This window comes from Tenrec ecaudatus, chromosome 10 (genome assembly GCF_050624435.1).
Source record: "Tenrec ecaudatus isolate mTenEca1 chromosome 10, mTenEca1.hap1, whole genome shotgun sequence".
Lineage (NCBI taxonomy): Eukaryota > Metazoa > Chordata > Mammalia > Afrosoricida > Tenrecidae > Tenrec > Tenrec ecaudatus.
This window is the reverse complement of record NC_134539.1, coordinates 153750780-153773859: the sequence shown is the minus strand read 5'-3', so window position 1 is coordinate 153773859 and position 23080 is coordinate 153750780. Positions and strand designations below refer to the sequence as shown.

Here is a 23080-nt window from a genome sequence, read left to right as displayed (position 1 = left end):
CGGGGCCGGCCTGCGGCTGCTCTTAGGGTCGGGCGGGCGCCGGGGCTACGCGCTGCAGTCGTCGCCTCCTCGAGCACCCCGCCTGTCACCATGAACCCTGACCTGCGCAGGGAGCGGGCCGCCGCCAGCTTCAACCCCGAGCTGCTCACCAACGTCCTGGACGGCGGCCCCGAGAACACCCGGCGCCGGCGAGAGATCGGTGAGGGCGGCGGCCCGGGCCTCCCTCCCCGGCGGCGCTCGGGGCGCCTTTACCACAGGGGCCTTCGGGGAGCCGCGTCGCCCCATCCCGGGAAGAGAGACAGCCGCCGCCGCCGCGGGAAACCCCCCCCCCACTGACCTCGCCTTCCTCCTTTGTGCCCGCATCTCTTCCAGAAAACTTGATCCTGAAAGACCCCGACTTCCAGCATGAGGACCCGAACTTCCTGCCCCGCAGCCAGCGCTACGAGGTGGCCGTCAGGAAGAGCGCCACGGTGGTGAGGAAGATGCGCGAGTTCGGCATCGCGGACCCTGACGAGATCCTGTGGTTCAAAAAGTAGGTTCTGTCGAGGCGCCCCGACGGCGCCGGCGCGGAAAGCCTCTCGGCGGTGGACAGTGGGGCGGCCACGCCGGCAGGCCGCTGGGACTGGGTGGCGGTGCTTGAGGAAACCTGGGGGGCGAGCTGCCTGTGGGCGCTGAGCGAGTCCCAACGCACAGTGACCCCGCTCCGAGGGAGGAGGGGAGGCCTGCCCAACTCAGGAGCCCGGTTTGGAAGGAGTTTTTTAAAAATTAAATTCGAACGGTTAAGCACTGAAGAGCAAAACCATTTCTATTTCCACCTGATCGCGCAGCTCTGGGTTTTAGAGACTTGGAAACAACGGGGTGGGGGTGGTGTAGGTGAGAGCATTATTGAGAAACTCGGAATGAATATAAAGGGTTCTAAGAACTTCGCATTGTTTAATCTGCTGGCAGTGTTTAAAGGGCCCTATTGAGGGGGGCACTCAGGAAAATGCCTTGTCCCTGGACTGAAGATTGTGTGCTTTGGTTTGTGTTTCCCCTTAAATTGTGAGTTGGGTGAAGGTTTGTAGAACACATCCTGTTACTTAAAAACAGAATCTCCGGCCGTCACTTAAGTAAACACAGTTTTTACATAACCTGAGGTCAAGGTTCTTCTGGCTACCAGCACATACTTGATTTATTCCCTTTCCTCTTGAGAGGCTTCTGCAGTGTAGAAGGCTTCCAGTGTTTTCGCCAATAAGACTAGATTCAGTCATACGAATGGCCTGTCCTCAGGAACTCGGAGAAGTGACGCCTCCTCCAAGTTCTGTTTTCCTCAAGCAGCAGCCATTCTTCCTAATGCTGCCGCCTCTGTTCCATTTGGCCAGAAAAGGATTGGACTTGCTCCTTACGGTCCAAATAAAGCCGGTTTTTCCTGGCTTTTAGGACCACCCTCAGAACGCCGTTCCATTTTCAATATAAGAAGAGACTTTTCCCCCCTTTTTTTGGTGGGGGGAGGAGTGAGTCCCTGTCAGCAGCCGCCAACTTGCAAATGTTCTTTTTAAAGTTCATGACGATCAATGGCTGTGAGCATACGGGGAGAGAGGGATGGTAGCTCCCTGATTGCATCGCTCAGTTCCCTAAGTGGCTTCAGTACACTTTCTTAAGACAAATGGGATTTTGCCCCACCTGATGCAGTTGGTTTTGTTTGCTCTCTAAAGGACACGTTTCAGAGTCTGTAAGGGTTTCGTCACCTTGTGGTTGGCGCTGGGTAGCCAGGCTCCCAATGAAGTTATATCGCAATCGAACAAAGTTCTTTTTGTGGGTAAAAGATCAATAGGCACCCACTGGGATGTTTCATGTAGCACTGATTTCCTGCATGTCACTAAATATTAATGGGTAAACTCGAACCCACTCTTTGCCACCCTTCCAGTGTCCATCCTAAGACAACCCGCGGGGAGTGAACATTCGTCTTGGCAATTACTGAGTGCTTTGGAGTCTTAAGGCCTCCATCACTTGGAACTCACACCCAGGTTTCATTAAGAAAGAGAAAGTGCTGCCAGTTGATTCCAATCGCTGTCAGTCCTGGGGTGCTGCAAGGTATCTGTACTCCAAGAGGGAGGGAGGACCAAGATAGCACTTACTAATCCCAGAGCCATTTTTCCTATCACAAAATGAAACTTACTTATGGAATAAACCCACCCAAACAACTTGTTTATGAGACTACCTTGAAAGTGGACCAATACGAATAAAAAAAATCTCTTGAGATTCTCAAGTATAAAAGAACAGATTCCTTTAGCCCCTGAGAAAGTAGGCCTCTGTCTGAGGACTGTTAACGAACGCTGCGTTCTTGATCTCTTGCCCTGTGAATTTTAACTCTGGGAGGAAAGAAAAGGAAAACTCCTGGAATGTTCTTAAGAGTGATTTAAATTCTAACTAGAATCAATTGGGCTTTTTACCTTTCTTAGGTGTTTTAAAGTTACTACTTGGGTGTGTGTGTGTGTGTGTGTGTTGGGGGGGTGCTGTAGGTGATATATTCTTAGGTTCTTCATCAGGAGGCATATAATGTTTTTCAAACAAGCAAACAACCCGTTCCTCTGGTAAGCCTCTCCAGAAGGAATTAAACCTAGCTGAACACCCAGCTTTCCGATTCTGCTCTCGACTTTGTCTTCAAGTGACCTCTGTTAAGAACAGAGACTTGTCCGTGGTCTTTTTCTTTTTCTTTTTTGGTCCATTGTCATTGTGTGTCAGTCACCCTCTTCCACCTTGTCGTTGAGACAGGATTCTTGTCTGTGTTAGCATCATGATTTTCTAAACCTTTGGATACTGTGCTCAGTCGCTTGGCCTTCTCAGTTCCCTCATCAGGAGAATGCACGTGTCCTCTGTTTCTACCGTTTTTAGTCTTTAGCATTTCTGCTTTTTTATTTTTCCTCCGAAATTATTTCCTAACCATTTCCCTTTTATAGCTTAAAGAAGGAAATTGGAAATGTATACCTACTTGCTGGTTTAGGAAGACACGATTGGGAAGGGGAGCCTTTGAGAGTGAAGGCCTTAGGAATCCACCTCTTCAGGTTCGGGGCTCACACTGCAGCAAAGTGTGGGGCACTTGGGGAACTGGGTTACTTTCACAATAGGATTCTAACCTGTTGGCAATCAGGATCGGAAGAAGACTTATTAACCACCTGGAATAGGCAGATGACACACCTGCTTGCTGAAAATTAGGAGAATTGGAAGCATTTGTTGATGAAAATCAGTCTGCAGCCTTCAATATAGATTGCAACTCAATGTAAAGCTAAAAATGTGCACACCTGAACCAGTAGATAACATCATGCTAAACAGAAGAGATGGACGTTGTCAGCGATTTCCTTTTGCTTGAATCCACCATCATTAATGTGCGTGGCAACCTCAGTCACAAAATCGAGTCATGTCTTGCATTAGGCATGTCTGTACAAGATCTCATTAAATTAATCACATTGAGGGCCAAGGTGGACCCTGACCCAAGCCATGTTTCTGGTTGCCTCCTATGCCTGTAACAGTTGCGCCGTAAATTGAGAAGCTTGCAGACTAATTGATGCATTTGGTGGAGAATATTGACAGTAGCACGAGCAGCCAGAAGAACGAGCAAGTCTGTCTTGGAAAGGTGCAGCCCCAATGCTCCTTAGACGTGAGGATGTGAGTCTCCGACTCACACAGGTCAAGTATGTCGTCAGGAGAGGACATTGTGCCTGGCAAGTAGAGGCTCCGGGGCAAAGAGGAGGACCGTGCATGAGAGAGAGTCCTCACAGAGCCCTGTGTGCGCGGGCGAGCTGCTGCACCCCGTCCGGTGTTCAAGGCCGTGCCCTTGTGGAAGCGGAGCTCCAGGCCTGCTTCCAGAGTGCTCCTCAGTGGCTTCCAGTCACTGACCTTTCAGTTAGTAGCTGAGTTCTTTTTTACAAATCATTTTATTCGGGGCTCATACAACTCTTATCACAATGCATACAGACATCAATTGCGTAAAGCACATTTGTACATTCATTGCCCTCATCATTCTCAAAACATTTGCTCTCCACCTAAGCCCCTGGCATCAGCTCCTCATTTTTCCTCTTCCCTCCCTACTCCCTCATGAACCCTTGATAACTTATAAATTATTATTTGTCCTAAGTAGCTGAGTTCTTACTCATGCCACCTAGAACTTGGATGTCAGACAAACAGGCCAGTTAGTCCTTTGGCATTTGAGTGAGTCTGCCCCAGCGTCCCTGAAAAGTAATTTTCCTTGACAAACCTCTACGTGAACACCATCAGCAGCGGAAAACACTTCACCGATGCGAACGAGCTGTTTCTACGTATGTTCGCAGCTTTCACAACGTGATTTTGGCACGCATATCCTTCCTCCTAGTAGAATCCGTACGTGAATTCACTGCTGTTAGTGAAATAGGATCTACCTCCAAGAAAATACCGAGTATGGAATGCACCATGGGCTGCCAGAAGCACAGACATCTGTCTGTCTGGGAAGACGCTCAGTCAGTGTTCCTTAGAAGCGAGGCCCGTAAGACTCTCGCCTACTTTGGACATGTTGTCAGGAGGGGCCAAGCCCTGGGAAATGGCTGGAAGAGGAGGGGGTGTGAAAAAGGAAGCCCTTCAACAAGATGGGCTGGCATGCTGGCTACGTTGATATGTTCAATGTCACAGCCATGGTGAGCGTGGTGCAGGACTGTGCGGTGTTTCCTCCTGGTAACACGGGGTCTCTGAATCAGAACTGACTTGAAGGCACCTCACGGTTTCAAAGCCTCCCCCAAAGTGGACTGGCAGCCTGCTCTTCCTCTCTCACTGTGCAGAGCAGGTGAGATGGTGATAGAGCCACTTCTCAGATTCCTGAGATGCTGCTGACAAGGAGGCTTTTAAAAGTTCATGGGAAAATGGGATGAAAAGAACTTTTCCATGAACTCTTTGGGTACATGCTGTGTTAGATTATTAAAATAGACCCCTCAAAGGAGCGCTGGTGGCCATGTTGGGTATGCATTGGGCTCTGCTCACTGCAGGGTTGGCAGTTCCAGTCTACCAACTGCTCCTCAGGAGAAAGATGAGGCTGGACGTACCTGTAAAGGTTTACAAAGCCTCAGAAACCCTGTATAGGGTTGCTGTGAGCTGGAATTGGAGAAAGACTGGGAAAGCCACGGGGATCATTAAGAGCCAGCATTGACTCGATGGCAGTGAGTCCTGTCTGTGAGTGGGAATCTGCGCAATGGCGGTGGAGGCAGTCGGTGGGGTTTGTAGGACATAGCCGTAGAATTCCAGTTTATGTGTGTGCGCACGCCTGTGCATTTTACTTTGATTCCACAGATTCTGTTTGAGGAGAAGATCATTCCGGTCTGAGTTGCACTGAGACGTGCTGCTCGCTCAGCCTGACCCCTGCAGTTACCTTCCTAACTGGCCTCCTGGTCTGCCTGGAGAGAGTGGTGCTGCCTCTGTTGAACAGCTCAGGACTATCCCGGGCATCTTTTAGGCTCTCTGGGGAAGGAGAGTCTAAAGCTACTCTTTTCTGCGAGCCTTAACTAATGGCGCTGTGAATGCTCCAAAACCCAACTCTAAAGCAAAAACTACTCTCCACAAACCCCACCAGTCACAACAGCAGATAACACCAACATGGTCGGTAACCAAAAAGGGGGCTTTTTAGGTGAAGATGGGGGTCATCGAATTGACTTCCTGGACAAAGTGTCAAAATTTTAGGGGCATTTTGACCCTGAGCTGCCTGGGGGGTGGGAATGGGGGCAAGGGCCTGGGTGGAAACTCCCAGGTTCTGGAGCTCCGGCAGCAGAGTCCCCATCTAACCAGAAGGAGCGCCGCTGTCGAGCAGGCGTGGGCGCGGGCCTGAGCTCTCTTCTTTTCTCTCCCGTAGACTACAAATGGTCAATTTTGTGGAACCCGTGGGCCTCAATTACTCCATGTTTATTCCCACCTTACTGAATCAGGGCACCACTGCTCAGCAGGAGAAATGGCTGCAACCATCCCAAGATCTGCAGATCATTGGCACCTACGCCCAGACGGAGATGGGCCACGGTTAGTCCTCCCTCAGGGCCAGTGGGGACCTGCTTCAGGACTTCACTTACCCACCACGCCCGGTACTGGATTTCTCTGTTGCGGGGGGGTTGGCAGGGGCCGGGACCTCTGCAGATTGTTTCATCTTACATCCAATTCAGAGCTGCTTTTGTCGCAGGTCAGCTCACAGCTGGTTCAGGACTGATCCAACCAGAATGGTTTCTTCTGCTCGCTTCTTCCTGTTGCAGCGCTGCTCCACCTGCATTCTAAGCAGGGCCCAGCCGTGTGGGCAGGCAGGTCGCAGAGTGTGGCAAGCTCTGCCGTGGCACTGGAGCGTCTGATCACTGAGAATGTGGAAATTCCTGAGCGTTCTTGGTCCAGCCCTACGTGAAGGGGCCCTTCTGCTGGAAGGCACTGGGCTGTGAGGGCCACGGCTGCTAGCAGGAGCAGCTTCTTCTTGTTCCTGCCCACCGGCCAGGCTGTGAAGCCATTTGGGAAATGCTCCATGGTCTTCTCCCTCTGACTCGACCTGCTTTGTTTATACCAGCTCCCCCCCCCCCGCAAAAAAAAGGAGACATGCTTGTGAACTCCGCATTAGCACTGTTTTCCTTTTGCTCCTGGTGAGCAATAAGCTGGGTTTTGTACGCATTGACTGGTGTAGGAGTGTCGGGTTTAAGCCGCCCGGCTTGGGTACTGTGATTAGTATCACGAAGGCTCGAAGTCGGAGGTGGGAAGGGGCAGGACGCACACACCAGCAAGGAAGCACCGTCTGTGTTGAGCTTGTGCCTTATGACAAGGACCCGGCTGCACTGCAGACTTGAGCCTCAGCACAGCCACCCTGGGCAGATGGGCCGGAAGGGAGATTGCAGAGTTGCTCAGGGGAGGAGGTGACCCTTGTCTGGACTGACTACCCTCAGTCTTGTAGTGTGTGTGTGTGTGTGTGTGTGTGTGTGTGTGTGTGTGTGTGTGTGTAAATTGAAATAATTTTGTGATGGGTCTGTCATGTGTTGGCTGTGGGTAGCCTGCTCCTGCTGCCTCCGTTTATAAAGCACAACTGCGTGTAAATCCTTCCCTTGCATTTTGAAGGGCCAGTGGACAAGAAAAAGTCCCCAACTCTCCTGGCTGACCCGAGCAGAGGGTGGGTGAAGAGCTCGTGTTGTGCTGGGCGGGTTTGCACGTTGGCCTTTTCCTTCCCTTACTCGTCTTGACCTCCACACTGTATTCTTCGGGAGGACGAGGCGGGAGTGTTGAGTCTTCTTCCCCACTGGCTGCTGTTCGAGCATGCTGACCAGTGCTTGACCGGCCTGGTTCAGTTTGTCCATCTGCATCCCGTGACAGTGCAGCTTTACACAGAATCCATAAGGAGGTTGGTGATGAGCAGCTTCTATAGAATGAAGATCTGGTTGTTCCGGTTCTGAGACAGGGAAATGTGAGAGTGTGCTGTGATTGGCCAGCAGTGATGGCTGCACTTTCCAGTCGGGCCCCTTTCTGTTCTGGCTAGTGGTGGAGAAGCGCCAGGGCCTCATTGCCGCCCCACTCCTTCCAGGTTCCTTAAGACTCTGAAAATCCCTTCACCAGCAGGAAATCTTGGTCACCCCGTCCTCTCTCCCTTCCTTGAGTATACGTCCCCTGTGGCAGCACATAAGGGGACCACCACGTCCTGAATGTGACCTGAGAGGGTGCCCCTCCAGGGATTTAGCCACCTTGGGGGCAGTCTCCGAGTGTTTATCGTCGCTGAGGCCGTGAGAAAGGCCGTCTCGCCCGTCCTCACAGGTCACACTATCGAACTTCTCGACTTTCCAAAAATCATGATTTCAGATTATTAAGAACATGTGGCTCCTGCAGACACGGTCATTGTAGAAGAGGAAACACTGTGTTTGTGAATGTGCCTGTGTGAAAGAAGGCGGCACCACTTGGAAAATGAGCCGGTGGCCTTGGTTCCAGGCGGATCATCTTTCCAGCACCTTCACTTTGGCCTGAAGTCAGGTGATCTCCTCCACCCTCTCCCCCAGTGCTTCTCTTCCAGGTTGCTCCGTTTCCTTGGGCGTGTGAGCTGGTCTGATTTTCCCTCTGTTAGCTAGTGAAGTAGGTTCTTCTGAGAGATTCTACCTTGAGGTGACCCCAGTGTATCCTCAGAAATGAGTCGCTCCGCCTGTGGCTTTTGTCGCCTGCTTTGACACGGAACCAACTTCTAATATGGTAAATGACATTTGCCACGTCCTTTGTGTGCCCCGGCTCCATGCGTACTTCTCCGGATGGAGGGCCCATTCTGTTTTCACTCGCCAGTGTTTCACCTCCTGGTCTCAGGTGGGCTGCCGTCCTCCCAGTGCTGGCTACATGCAGTCTCGGTCGGATTGTCTCCTACACTCTCTCGTTGCCCCGTGTATCGTTGCAACTTTGGCCTCTGGGATTCAAGGGCTCGCTCTGGTCTCTGAAGTGGATGTGTATTTTCTTCCGCTTCTTCTGCATGGTCTCCGTGTGCTTGTTTAGTGTTTTTGACTCGCGTCCGTCCTATGGAACGAGGACGATGGCCCTGCTTATTACGTGTGGCTCTTTCTCCATTGTCACATTCTTTCTGGTTTGTCTTAAGTGTTTTCCTAATAGCTTGAACGTGTTTCTGGAAACTTAAATGTGTGTCATTGGCTCCGTTTGTTTTTCTCTCTCAACGCTGTATACTTTGGGTCATTGTGGCTTTGTAGGAAATGGTACAACCTGATAGACGAGGCCTGTGGTTGAAATGTATATGTACCTTTACAATGCTTGCCTGGGAGAGAGCCTGGGCTTTGAACTCCGTGAAGAGTTATTATCTCAGAACCCCACGTGGCCAATCCCACCCTACCTTATGGGTCGCTGTGAGTCGGATCAACTTTGGTGTGGGGTTTTCTTGCCCAAACCAGTGTTCCTACGGCGGGCAAGGCTGCCAGCCCCCCGAAGTTGCTGGAACAAGGCTATACTGTGTCCTGGATTATGGGTTATGGACTGGTACAAGTTTTAAATTGCTGGGATTTGTGGGGCACTGAGTCTCTCCCCCCCCCCCCCCCCCGAGGGGGGGTTGTCAGGGAGTAAAAACAGCTGAGCAAATGAGTTTGGGAACCTATGTTCTAGACAAATTCTCGATTTTTCAAGTTTGGAAAATGATTCTGCAGGAATTTTCCACTGGTATTCTAGAAAATCCATATGTATTCTTGGAAATTGCTACCTGTACAGTATTTTAGCGCCCTCAACCAGGAATTGAGTATTCCTTCCCAGGTATTATTTCTTAACCCATTGTAGTACATACTTACATATTTTTCTTTTAATTTCTTTTACTTACACATTTTGCTTAAATAGAACTCTAAAGTATCTTCAACTAAAGTAACTTAAAATTTTTTTACTTATTTTATCACGTAAAAAAGTTTCTCACTTTCCTGGGGGTTTCCACTTGGTTGAACTTAGCGGGTAAGAGTGCTGTTCTTTCTCCCTTACAACCTCAGCTTTTCTAGATCCATTTACGATTGTTGATTTTTTGTTCTTGCCGCTGATTTCCTAGGATAGGCAACACTGTCCACCGAGGTGCTATTTTAATTTCTTCCTCCCTGACATTTAATCACCTAATCAGTTTTCTCCTCAGTAATGGCCGCCGCCAGCCGTGCCAACCCCGTGTCGTGTGGAAGGAGGGACGGCTGTACCCTTCGGTGTTATGATTTTAAAAGAACTGCCTAGCGTCTTACCATGTGTAATCCTGGTGCTTTGTGATCTTCACAATCCTTTTAAAATAAAAGATGGCCTTTATCATGCATAACCAACTTTTAACACCAGACATCTGATTTAAGTGGAAAACAAGGGAGCGAAACAAACAGTGGCCAGTAACCTTTCTAAATCCCAGCCCCTCCGGGGGTCCAAGACCCGAGTCATGACAGCAGCAAATTGACAGTGGTGACGTCGCTGCACGGGCTGTTGCCTCCCTTCAGCGGAGCCCATGGTGAGTCAGCAAAGACGACTCCGCCTTGTTTTGTTTGTTCACCCAAGCAAGGGCCCTTCCCCCGGTTCCCCTTAGTTTCCTCTCTGTCTCACAGCAGCGAGGCAAGCAGACTAAGTGCCCGTGATTGGCCAGCTTACACATACCACCTGGTTGGCAGAAACACCAGTAGTCCCTGACTCTCAACATCTTCAATGTAGGACAAGCCCAGCCAACAATCCTCTGTGGGTTGTTTGTGTGTGCGCAGTTTACCTCCTCAGTAATAGCTCCTGGAAAGAATACTTTTAGCACGTCATTTGCTGGTTTTCGCATTCTCAGATGTCCATTCACAGATGATCAAAGACTGAATTTATAAAGATACTTGTGACAAAAGGGCAATAATAATGAAAACTAAAACAAAACAAGTGGCTTCAGCTTCTGCTAGAACCTGCTTCTTCAGTTGGCCCCGTGCTGTGAGTCAGAGACTACCTGGAGTTGCTCGTTCTAGGCCTGGGTGGGGGCACCTCCTGACCTGTCCTTACATGGAGCCAGCTGAGAAATCTTAAAACAGACATGCTGGTCAGGCTTATTTCCAAGGGATTAAAAAGAATCAGAAGAACACTAAGAAGTGGATTAGTTTAGAACTGAGACAATATCCATAATTTGGGAAAACTACAGAGATAAGCATTTCCAAAGCCTCTAGCTTTCCATGGCAAAGGATGACCTCCTCAGAAAGAAAATGGCCCCCAACCAAGAGGCTCCTTGTCATTGGTATTGAGAAGCTTGTTATGCATGAATCTTGTGATTATGATGAGTTATGATTGTGATAACCTTTGAAAGAGCACTTTAAAAATAACAACACGGAGGGCGAAGAGCACTGTCGGTTTTTGTATTACACTGTTGCCGTGGCTGGGTGACACATGGGGCGCTGTGCTGGATATTTGGGGGATAATAAACAAAAGATTCTGGCCTAGAACTTCGCATGTCGTTCCCCTCAGGAGTCCGTCACAAACGAGCCAGGCCTGGGGAGCAGAAGCCATTCCAGAGACTGGTACCAACCCTCAGAAAATACTCCTGGTCGGCGTTAGGAACCACGGAGAAGCCAAGCTGTAGACAGAGATACAGAAAGGGGCAGTGCTCCCAGCCCTGTACACATGGCACGACTAATTCTTACTCACAGAGGTTTTGTTTTGTCTCCTTCCCTCACTGTATCTGTTCTCAATGCTCCTTCTCTCATGCCTGATGACTTCTCTCACATGGTCACCCTGGGTGTTCCTGGGAAGTTTTGTGCACCGTGGGCGGCCTGAGCCTCTGGATCTTCACTTGGGCATGTTCCTGCCCACCTTGCTTCACCAGGCAACCGCAGAGCAGCAGGAACGCTTCTTCATGCCTGCCTGGAACTTGGAGATCATTGGCACTTATGCCCAGACAGAGATGGGTCATGGTATGGTGTGTTCCGTCTACCTTCTGGGCTGGGCGGGGGCCCTGCAAGCGTAGCATGGACCCTGGTGCCTGGGCAGGGATCTCAGAGACCCCATCCTTTTCCTGGCTCCCTCCTGCAGAGCCCCGACGGGTCACAAGTCCTGGCACTGCTGTTGCCCGGAGGCGTAGACTTGAAAGGCTAGGTGATCGCAGACCCCTTCCCCGGCTCCCGTGCAGGTCACGGGTTGCAAGTCGGCCTTAGCTGCCAGGGACTTTTGTTCAAGCAGAAAGAACTTGGCATCAGGAGCCCTGAAGGTGCAGTGGTCACTGCTTGGCTGCTCACCTGGTTCAAACCACCAACCCCTCCAGGAGAGGCAGGTGTGGCAGCCGGCTTCTGTAAAGATGACCTCGGTACCCCCAGCGGGGCAGTTCTGCTCTGCCCTCCAGGGTCCCCAGGAGTCAGGATCAAGTCCATGGCAGCCGGCTTGGTTGTGGTCTTGGTAGTTGTGTAGAGTTAGTGAGAAAACAGAGTCTGAACCCTTCCTTTCTAATGTTTCTTCATTTCTACCCACTTACTCCTTGCTACCGCTCTGAGCTATCCACGTTCTGGAAGTAACACACCTGGGCCATGTGCACCCACTCTGGATGGCTTAAGGGGAAGTGGGGTCTGCGAAACTACTTTGTACCCTGCAGTCATTTGTGCAGCGGCGGGGCTGGACTTCTGGGCAGCTGATTGTAAGCCTGCTTTTTTCTTTCACCCCCACCCTCTTCTTCCTGAGGATTTGGGAGGTGGTCTCTGCCCTGGCTTAGGACCTGCGCCTGCCCTTCTGCGCCTGGCTTCACTTTCTGCTCTGAGGCCTCCTTGTTTGTGCACAACTGCATCTCCCTCTCGACAGCTAGTGGGTTCCAGGCCTTCAGTATGCTTTGGAGAGTTCCCACTACTCGGTGGGCAGCCCTTGTCTGTTGCCCTGGTGTCTGGTGGCAAGGCAGGATCTGTTCTATTTCACGTCATCTCTCCCCGCCCGTGTTTTGGTGAGAGTGTCTGGTTCTTGGGTTCCCGCTTGAGGAGAGTTGTGGCTTGCACAGAGCTAACTGCCTGCATCTGTCCTGCAGCACGGGCGCTTCTCCATGCGCGGAGTCGGAGGGTTTAGTGAGGGCGGGCATGGTAGCCGCAGCTGGGTGAAGGGCTCTCAGTTACATGCTTCAGCTCATGAGGATAGAAGTGCCACCCAGGAGACTCCTGTAGAACTCTTCTCAAGGGGTTTGGATCTACAGCACGAGCCCCTCTCCCATCTCTTGCTGGTCACCTTGGTGAGCCCTCTGGGACTAACCTGGGACTGTGGAGCGGGGAGCACATACCGATGTGCTGGGCTGTTAGGGATGCAAAGACATTACTGTAGCAGGTGCTTTGCCTCAGAAAGTGGTCAGACGTTTTTAAGCTTTTATTTTCAATGACCCTGAAAGTCTATTCATAAGAACTTGAGTTGGAGTCCCTCCCTCCCTCCGGAATTCCAGAATGTTGGCTTGGTGTTTAAACACAGTTCTTACGACTTGAACATGGCCTATTTGCAATGCACACATGGGATTCAAAGGGCAGTTCACTTCCCATTGGGCTCATGTGCCACTTTCATAGAACAGTCTGCTTAGAATCCGCCTTTCGATGTTAAGTGTCACCGGTCTGTTACTCAAAAGGTGCCCTGAGGCAAGTCCAGAAACTGTGTGTGCTTGGCCCTGACCTTTTCTACGTCTGCAGGGAGTCACCTGTCTTGGTTCTCCACCTTCCCTAGTTCTTCTGCACATGTCCCCGTCACTGTCATTAGATTGTTTTCTCTGAGGTCCCCGAGCGTAAAGGATTGGGTAAGACATTGTTCCTTGCACCAGCTCCCCCTTGTATGTGACCTAAAGTCATGAAATGTATCTCCTTAGGTACTCACCTTCGAGGCTTGGAGACCACAGCCACGTACGACCCCGAAACCCAGGAGTTCATTCTCAACAGCCCGACTGTGACCTCCATCAAGTGGTGGCCTGGCGGACGTAAGTGAATTTCCAACATTTACTGGCTGTTAGGCAGTCGACTCTGTCCCCTGGGGCCGCTAGGGGGTCTCAGAAACCCCAGCGTGCGGTTCGTCTGAGTCGGCATCAACTCGACAGTCAAGGGTAGAGACGGCACTCAGCAGCATGAAGAGCCATCCTAACTGGGTGTCTGCCACGTGGCTGCTATGAAAATAACATCTTGAACTAGAGAACCACCACCCTGAAGTCCAAGTTCGCTTACAGACATTTTTGCATTTTATGGAGCTCAGTGTTGACATCTGTCTAACTCTGCTTTTCTTAGTATTTCGTCTCAGCATTCTGGTATGTGTCTGTGCTGCTGTGGTTAGATGCCAGTGAATCGGGTCTGACCCACAGCAACCCTGAGTACCACAGAAGAAACACTGCCCGGTCGGTCCTGCGCCAGCCTCACCATTGTCATCTGCTTCCTCGTACACATTTGCATGCTCCTCGTTCTGGTACCATCAGTGCTCCACTGTTGCGTTAGTCACTGCCTGTCAAGATCTTTAGTTTGCTCGGGTTCCAGTTCATACAAGCACAGCGTTAGCCCACACAAAACGTGTTCAGACCCGAGGGTGAGATGGGTGGGACACTGTCGCGGCCTCTGTAAGATCCTTCAACCAAAGCAGTGGCTTCGAGGGAAGCCGCCAGGTCACCTCGGAGCAAAGAGGTCTGCTGCGAAGGTTAAAATACAGACGTCTTAAGAAAATTGAGAACTGCGTTGGGGAACCAAGACTTGGAAAGCTGCACCAAGGGGTTTTTTCTGTGAGGACAACGCACCTGCTCATTCCTGAGGCTGTCGTTAGGAAGCCTGGCCCATACCCCTGCAGCCCCATCTTGCCCCTTCAGACTTCAGGTCCTTCCCCAAACTCGAGCATTTGAAAAGAAACAAAATAATAATAATAAATAAAAAGGAACAAGATTTGAGTCTGCTAAGGATGTTGAACTGTCTTTGACGTGGTGTTCGTGGACGAGGGCAGAATTCCTCAGGGAAGCCTTAGAGGGCTGGAACCACTGCCCCAGTGGGGTGTAGGCCGTGTCAGAAAATAGTAGCTCCCCATTTTGGTATTTTTGTTTAGTCAAGGTTTCTATCATTATATAGAATTGCTGTTTAACTTGAGCTCGTATTTAAATAACTTCTCCCACTCTGACTGTCTTGGAATATTGTGGCAGTTACATAATGTCCTGTCAACAGATTATGTAACTGCCACAAGCATTTATTTCAGATAGAACCAGGGCCTGAAAGATTTTTGCTGCTTACATTAGTGTTTTAAGATGTGACATAACCTTTTTTAAAGTCAAAATGAAAAACCAGGGCGCCAAAAAGATAACTATTTCTGGATTTCTAAAACGGAAAACAAGAACCAAGTTCACTGCCCTTGAGTTGGCGGCTCTCACTTGTAGCAACGAAGACAGGGTGGAGCTGCCCTGTGTGCTTCCGAGGCTGACAGTCTTTACGGGGACAGAAAGCCGCCTCTTTCTCCTGTGGAGCAGCTGGTGGGTTTGAACTGCTCACCCAGCAGTGAAAGGCCTAACTCATCACCCACTACACCCCCAGGGTAACCAAAACCTTTGTAATCTGCCCATCTCACAGACCTTTCTGCAGTGGTGGAAATCTTCCAACTTTGCTGTTGGATATGGTAGCCACTAGCCATGCAGCTGTGGAACAGGGTCTTTCATTTCATCATGAGTAACTTAAATTGCCATAGCTGCCTCTGTGGCTACAGCTGGTACTGGGACAATGCTGCCTTATGGAAGAAGAAGATGTTATGTAAATGAGCGCTCTCACAGACCTCCTAGAATTTCTGTGTGTAAATAAGCAAGACATGTCAAAAAGGAAGTCAGGCCGTCTGCTTGCTTTGCCAGTCATTTGCATCGCCGTCACTGGTCAGAAGACGGCTTTCTGAAAGCTGGCATAGGACTGATGTCCAAAACCAAAATAAGCCAGACTCACTGCCGCTGAGTCAGTTCTCACTCATCACGAGGAGGACAGGGTGGAGCTGCCCCTGTGGGTTTCTGAGGGGGGAACGCTTGACAGGAGTAGAATGCCTGTCTGTTACTGGAGGCTTCTCTCCCGGTCCTTAGGGATGTCAGGGGACCTCTGCTCACGTCTCTTCCTTGTCCTCGTTGATGTTTCAGTTGGAAAGACTTCAAACCATGCCATCGTTCTGGCCCAGCTCTTCACGAAGGGGAAATGCTATGGGCTGCATGCCTTCATCGTCCCCCTCCGGGAGATGGGGACCCACAAGCCTCTGCCAGGTACGACTCGAGGAGATGCGGACTTGGACCGCGCCCCTCCGCACTAGGAGGACTACTGCACAGTGGGAGCGGTGGGGGTGCCAGAGTGCCGAGTTAGGGTCAGGAGCTGGGCATTCCAGACCAAAAGACCCGTGACTTTCTTCTGTGGTCTAGGGATCACTGTTGGAGACATCGGTCCCAAATTTGGTTATGATGAGATGGATAATGGCTACCTGAAGATGGACAATTACCGGGTCCCCAGAGAAAACATGCTGATGAAGTACGCCCAGGTAGATCCACAGCAGCTGGCAGCCCAGGCGGCAAACACGGGGATTTCAGGGGCGGATGGTAAACCTGGGATAGAGGCCTCTTCTCGGCGGAGTGGGGCCTGTGTCTCCTTCTGGCGCTTCTCCTCCTGCAGCAGTGCGACCAGAAGTGGTTGGCCGACGGGAAGGGCAGAGTGGGGCTTGGTTACCAGTGGCTCTCGAGCGCGGGCTTGCTGCTTAGAGTCAGTCACCCGTGGGTCATTAAACACAGCCCCTGGAGTGTCTGAATCAGGAGGCCAGGGTGGGGTCCCAGATTTTGTGTTCCCACGGGGGTTCCCCAGTGCTGCCGCCCCGATCCTGAGGGGCACCCGTGCAAGCCCCGCCTCCCTTGGCCTCGGCAGAGGAAGCACCCACCCGCATTGTTGTTGCAGGTGAAGCCGGACGGCACCTACGTGAAGCCCGTGAGTAACAAGCTGACCTATGGGACCATGGTGTTCGTCAGGTCCTTCCTCGTGGGCGAGGCCGCGCGTGCTCTGTCGAAGGCATGCACCATCGCCATCCGCTACAGCGCCGTGCGCCACCAGTCGGAGATCAAGCCGGGGTCAGTGTGCCTGCGCTGGCCTGTCTCCCTCCACGGTCCCCCTTCCCGGGGGGCTGAGAGGACGAAGGTGGTGCTGGCGAGGGAGCCTGCTGCAGAGAGCGAGGGTTCTTTGTGTGGACGTGGGAAGATGAGGCTAAGCACCACCACCTTTGAGCCCTGAGAACGGCAGTGGGGTCCCTTGCGCTCCAGAAACATGATGTTCAGGACCTTCTAGGCAGTTTGAAAGTGGTAGCCACTCCTAACAACTGCGGATTGACGGTGGTGGCGGTGGCGGTGGCAGTGGTGCGGCGTGTGTGGCCGTGGTTTGTTCCGGGCGCTGCCTTTCACGTGGGCCGGATGCTGGTCACTTGTATGCTCTCCAAGAAGGGGGAAAGCACTTGATCGGAGTAAACCCCGCTGCTCCGTCGGACACTTTACAAGGTTCAATTCTGTGAGTCCGGCCTTCTTCCAAAGTGTGGCCACACACTGTCTCCTGAGCCATCTGGTTAGCTCTCTATGCTGTGCCCTTCCTCCTTCGGTGTCACTGACGCTGCGTGGGTCTATTTCCTTAGTCGCACAGGACAGATAAGAGAAGGGATTTCACAACGAGACTATTCTGTACAACGAAAACGAGGTCATGGAAAGCATGATCTCTGGAGGCAAGCCCTCGATTTCCATCCAGGCTTTACCTGAGTGGCCGCCTCTCTGTGTTCCCTGCTGGAAAGGAGGGACAGCAGCAGACCCCCAGGGGTCTTCATGGGGCTTGGGTAACTCGGGGCGTGTGTCTCATGGATAAAGCCGGGCACAGAGAAGGGTTGTTGTTCACCATTTGTTTTCCTCTCTCTGTTTCCTGTGTACTCCAGTGAGCCTGAACCGCAGATTTTGGATTTTCAGACCCAGCAGTATAAGCTCTTCCCGCTCCTGGCCAATGCATATGCCTTCCAGTTCGTAGGCGCTTACATGAAGGAGACCTACCATCGGATCAATGAAGACATTGGCCAGGGGGACCTGAGTGAGCTGCCCGAGGTACGTGCCGGGCAGCCTTCTGGGTCTTGGCCTTGCCTGGCGGATAATGGGCAGAGAGAACCCCCAAGCCTCAATGTCCTGAGAAGCAGCCACCTACTCTCCAAAATGCCACACCTTGTTTCTCCGATGGGAAGTTGGCTGGCTGGAGAGGGATGTGGGCTGGGTTGCGTTGTGTGGTTTTTGCTGCTTCAGCTTCAGAAGTGTGCTGCCAGCCCAGGTGGGTGGGGCTTTGTCAGTCACAGAACCTTACGTGATGCCTTGGTTGCCAGAAAGCATAGTTCCAGGATGGGGGCGTGGGCTTGTAGGACACATGTGTGACTTCAGAGTGAGTGGCAGTGGACCCAGTACAAGTCCGCGCTCTCTTGCCGGCCCCTGGGCGCTCATCAGCACAGGGTTCTGATGGCCTTGGGTACTTCTTTGTCAGCTCCACGCCCTCACCGCCGGGCTCAAGGCTTTCACCTCCTGGACCACCAGTGCCGCCATCGAGGCATGCCGGATGGCTTGTGGAGGACATGGCTATTCCCATTGCAGCGGCCTCCCCAACATTTACGTCAACTTCACCCCAACGTGCACCTTTGAGGGCGAGAACACAGTCATGATGCTCCAGACGGCCAGGTGAGAGTCTCCTTCCTGACCTCCTGGTCCCAAAGAAGGCAGGCGACCACTTCAGGGCTCCTCCGACTCCCTGCTCCCCTCACCCTGACCTATGTTTTCATCTCCTGGGGAGACTGTTGTGGCTGTGAGGCGCCATCACCGAGCCAGTTCCCGTGAAGGTAACCGGCCCCTCACACATCAGCACAGGTCCGGTAGGCGCAGTTGCAGAGCGCTAATAAGTAGAGATGACAGGAAAGTCACAGTGAGCATGAGAGACAGAGAGAGATGGAAATAATGCAGTCAGACACATCTCATGGGAGCATGCTCCCCTCAGCCCTGCTCACTGGTCCACGTGGAGAGACATCTAACCAAGGCTTTTATATTCTGTGGGGCCCTGCAGGCCCCCTAATCACAGGTGAGGACATACGTCACAGGAAGGGGTTGGGCTGTAGGGAACACAGTGATGGGAGGGGGTGGTCTAGGGGGATCCACGGAATAGGAAGGAGAGGTAATAAGTAGCCCATTGTCCTTAACATCAGGGAGTGGCCTCCACCTGTGGTGGGCCCAGACAGTTGGTGACTGACTGCCTTCAGGGAGGTAACTTGACAATCATTTACCATTAGTTGCAAGCAGTGTCCTAAGTCTTAACATATATTTTGGGGGATGACTTGGGAGAAATCTTTCTGTTCCCCACAAGTTCCGACCTGGAGCGACCCCATGCCCAACAGAAGGACACTGCGAGGTCCTGCTCACCCTCACAGCTATTCCTGGGCCTGAGCCCACGGAGGCAGCTACTGGGCCCATCGGCCTCTCAGGGCCTTCCTCTTTGTCCCTGCCCCTCCACTGGACCAAACAAGATGTCCTCCTCCAGGGACAGGTCTCTCCTAAATCCCTGCCCCCCTTCCCTCAGGCATGCTCTGGCCTGGCTTCTTCCAGCAGGCCAGGCCTTTCAGTCCTCTTCGCCCATTAGCAGCCCCTCGCTTACTGTCTTAAACGGCTCCCAAGGTGTTAAGTCACTTCAGGTATGTGGGATTTCTGATTCTCAAGATTGTGTGTGCGCGCGCGGGCTGATGTTGTTTAGGTTCCTGATGAAAAGCTACGACCAGGTGCACTCAGGAAAGTTGGTGTGTGGCATGGTGTCCTACCTGAACGACCTGCCCAGTCAGCGCATCCAGCCCCAGCAGGTGGCCGTCTGGCCCAGCTCCGTGGATATCAACAGTCCCGACAGCCTCGCTGAAGCATACAGGCTCCGCGCCGCCAGGTGTGCCCCCCTCCAGAGCCAGAGGAGCCCATGGGGGGCTGTGCAGAGAGAGGGACGCGGGGGAGTTGGCGGGGGATGGGGCGGGGGGGACTGTTCTCAGAGCTCAAGCTGTCTTCCATGCCTTAACAGATTGGTAGAAGTTGCGGCAAAAAACCTCCAAGCTGAAGTGAGTCACAGAAAAAGCAAGGAGGTGGCTTGGAACCTCACTTCGGTCGACCTGGTGCGAGCAAGCGAGGTCAGTGGTCTCCCCTCTGCCCACCGCAGTTCCCTCATCGGGCAGGTCCTTGTGCCCTCGGGGCCTCACGCGGTCTTCTTCTCTGCAGGCACATTGCCACTTTGTGGTCGTCAAGCTCTTTTCAGAAAGACTCCACAAAATTCAAGAGAAGTCAGTTCAAGCTGCCCTGCGGAATTTATGCCTTTTGTATTCTCTGTATGGAATCAGCCAGAAGGCTGGGGACTTCCTTCAGGTAACTTCCAAGGTCAAGTCCAAGCTTGCTTTGTTGTTTTTTGGTAGAAAGCCGGTAGTGGTCTAGTTGGCAGCCGTGCGCGCGCAGACAGGTCTTTGGTTTCCCGCAGGGGAGCATCTTGACGGAGTCGCAGATCTCCCAAGTGGACCAGCGGATCAAGGAGCTCCTGACTGCCATCCGCCCGGACGCCGTCGCCCTGGTGGACGCCTTTGACTTCCAGGACCTGACGCTCGGCTCCATCCTTGGCCGCTACGATGGGAATGTCTACGAGAACTTGTTTGAGTGGGCCCGAAAATCCCCGCTAAACAAAGCAGAGGTAAGGAGGAAAAAGTCTTCGGTCCATTGAGAAACGCCTTGCACTGTAGACACCCAAATGGTCGCAGAGAGTACCGGGGGGCTTCAAAGGTTGTGGGGAAACAGAATGAAGAGCCGGGCCCTCCCCTTCATGCTTGTGGGTTGCAGGGGGTGGGGGTGGGCTGCCTACTTACTTCTCTGTGTTCCCCCAGTTTTCTACACTGAGCTGCTAGAAATACGCCTTTGTCAGTTAACAAGAGTGAAATGAGTCAATACAACTCGGTGACTTTTTATAAAAGCTTTTCTCCACCTGACTTTTCAGTCTTAATTTCCATCCGAAAGCAGGGAAGACCCACCTAGAATTGATCTTTAAAAGCACCTCTAAGCCTCACCGTGGGAGCAGCAAGTTCAGAAGGGGCTGGGTCATCCACATTAAGCAGGTTTGCTCTCGAAGGGCAGATAACAACCTTATTGAACGTTCCCCAAACACACAACATTCAGATGTAGTCACGTTAGTGCCCATGTACTTCCCGCTGGTGCATTTCGGTTAACCCACGGCCAGGGCATTCCCTTTGGATCCGGGTCCACACACAGACCCTGGTGCTTCTGATGAACAGCATTGGGTTGCACGTGGCAAACCAGTCCTTCCCTCTCCTCCCCTCCCCTCCCCCCTGCAGGTCCATGATTCCTACCACAAGCACCTGAAGCCCCTGCAGTCCAAGCTGTGATTCCGGAGCGCCGCGTGGCTGGGCGAGGTGGGCTCCAGGAGGTGGTCTTCACATTGAGTTCCCAGAGCTGTAGAGAAAATGAGAAACCGACCCTTTTGTTCCCTTAATGAATGCGAGCTGAGGGGGAAGATTCACAAATGGCTGAGATTTGGGTGCAGTCGGCACGGAGCGTTCAGACAAAGCTTTAAGAAGCACAGGGTGGCTTCCCCTGATGCTGCTGATCTTGGGAGATGATTAACGGGATGCGACTACTAAGTAGTTAATAATTTTCAGGTTTTAATTATTGCTAATCACTGGATATAGGCATGCTTTTAAGCAAAGGTATTTTAAAAATGGCATCAGGTCTTCCAGGCTTCCCTGCTCCCCCCAGAAGCGGGCCCATGGGGAAGACGCACACCCCAGGAAGCACAGTGTGAGTCTGTCTGCAGGCTCACCTGCCTTTGCCCACGGCTTGCTCCCATCTGACTAGTCACGTAGTCAGGACTTGACCCTCCATGCAAAGGATCCCTAGTGTCCTTGCAGTAGCTCCACCACTTCCTCCCTGGTCCCCAGCTTCTCAGGAAGGAGAAAGTAGCAAAGTCACCGTGACATGGGGCTCGGACCTCTGTGGTACCCCCCCCCCCCCCCCCGGAGGCGCCTCCGACCTCGAGGACAAGGGTAGGAAGAGCCCTTGGCTGAAGCACTGCAGCACCTCCGGTGACCTCAATTGGTTAGATTTCCTGGGACAACGCTGTCATCCATATGCCGTGGAAATGCGTGAAGTATTGGGAATTAAAACAGTGAAAGCCTTTCACCTCTTAACCCCCAGAAGTAGCACAATAAGCCTTTACTAAAGTATCAGTGGAGGCTCCATAGCCTGGTTCTCAGTCTGTTTGCTCTGCTTTCAGTGTTTCTAGGAGCTTTTTCTGAATGGCTAGAACGTCCTTTCATTTGAAATCTAGTTGACACAATCATTCTCTTGAAAGGAGAGAGACCTTAATGCATTTTCCTCTCAAAATCAGTAACTCAACACAGTAATTCTGTGTATTTTTTAACCTGTTCTGTAGCTGCCCCATCAACTAGTTGTTCTTGAATTGTCTGTCAAGACGGTCTAATTCAATAGCAATATAATTTCCTGGAAAATATATATACATAATTTCCTGAATACCACCCCACTCTCATCCTGGGACCTGACATAAAATCTATACTGCAGTGCACCTGGTGACACAAAACCTTCCGCTTACAGCAGAAGCGCTGTGTGAACCCAAGCCTTGATCTTTCCACCGGTAGAACTAGCACACACCTATCCTACCTGCTTTGGGGTATCATCATCTGACAGTCATTCGGGTTATGGGAAATAACAGTTCATTTTAAGTGTCTGATGTAGAATTATTTCAGACTGGTGAAATACCTACACACAGCTCTGGGTCCTTCTGAAGATGTTGACACCACGGCTACCTTCAATCCAGTGCTTGGAGCTTTCCTTTCAAACTAATCTGATAATTTAACACTTTTCCTTAAGATTGGAATGTTTGTACTGAACTTTACTCATTGTAATCAGTAAAATAAAAGAGTAAAACATCACGGACTTGGGCTTGTGAGGGGAAGAAAAGATGGTAGCACGTCGCAGGGCACAGGGGGCTGTGACACTGACTGGCCCAGCTTAGGGTTCCCAGCCAGCCAGCCTTGGCACCCGATGCCTTCGTGTGTCAGCTCTGGGGAACCGTCCTCAGACAAAAAGCAAGGATAAGTTTCTACCTTGTAGATGATAATGTTGATTAGAAGAAAATGCCTGTATCTGATTTTGTTAGATAATACTGACATGCCTTTTTAAGGAGTATTCTGAACAGTATACGAAACGGGCTTGGCAGCTCCTTGTCAAGGCTGGTTGATCACTCCTCCTCCAGTGTTGGGAGCACTACTTTTTGAGGTTTTACCCCACACACCGATGTGTGTCAGTGTAGGGACATGAGTGACCTCAAAGCCTCTGTAGTACTGGCTCATCTCCAGAACACCACCTTGCCAAAGTGTCCTGGACATGCTTTTAAAGAACCTCTGCTGGTCCCTGGAAGCGGGGTGCACTTCTGTAGCTCACCGGGGATCAGAACATTGAGGTTTGCCCCCCTCCCAAGGCAGCTTTCTGAATTCGTGAGGTTGGGACGCCTCTGTTCTTAGGACAACTGCTGCTTTGCTAAAAATATATCCCCTCCCCTTGTCCCCACCACCCACCTTCCTGGGGTCTTTCCAT

At 51.6% G+C, this 23080-nt stretch overlaps 1 protein-coding gene across 2 annotated transcripts; it reads left to right on the top strand.

Annotated features, from left to right (window-relative positions):
• The first annotated feature begins 18 nt into the window (after nt 1-18).
• On the top strand, nt 19-22416 carry ACOX1 (acyl-CoA oxidase 1). 2 transcript variants are annotated; one of them, XM_075562237.1, is made up of 14 exons: nt 19-199; nt 373-532; nt 5849-6009; nt 13274-13381; nt 15539-15658; nt 15812-15927; nt 16335-16504; nt 17347-17509; nt 17934-18124; nt 19185-19364; nt 19494-19599; nt 19688-19831; nt 19941-20147; nt 20803-22416. In XM_075562237.1, the coding sequence occupies exons 1-14, from the start codon at nt 91-93 to the stop codon at nt 20851-20853; spliced, it is 1986 nt and encodes a 661-aa protein (XP_075418352.1). In that variant the 5' UTR covers nt 19-90; the 3' UTR covers nt 20854-22416. The 2 variants fall into 2 exon arrangements, with proteins under 2 accessions (XP_075418352.1, XP_075418351.1); XM_075562236.1 differs by lacking the exon at nt 5849-6009 and adding an exon at nt 11209-11369 and having other exon boundaries at nt 20-199.
• The last annotated feature ends 664 nt before the right edge of the window (nt 22417-23080 follow it).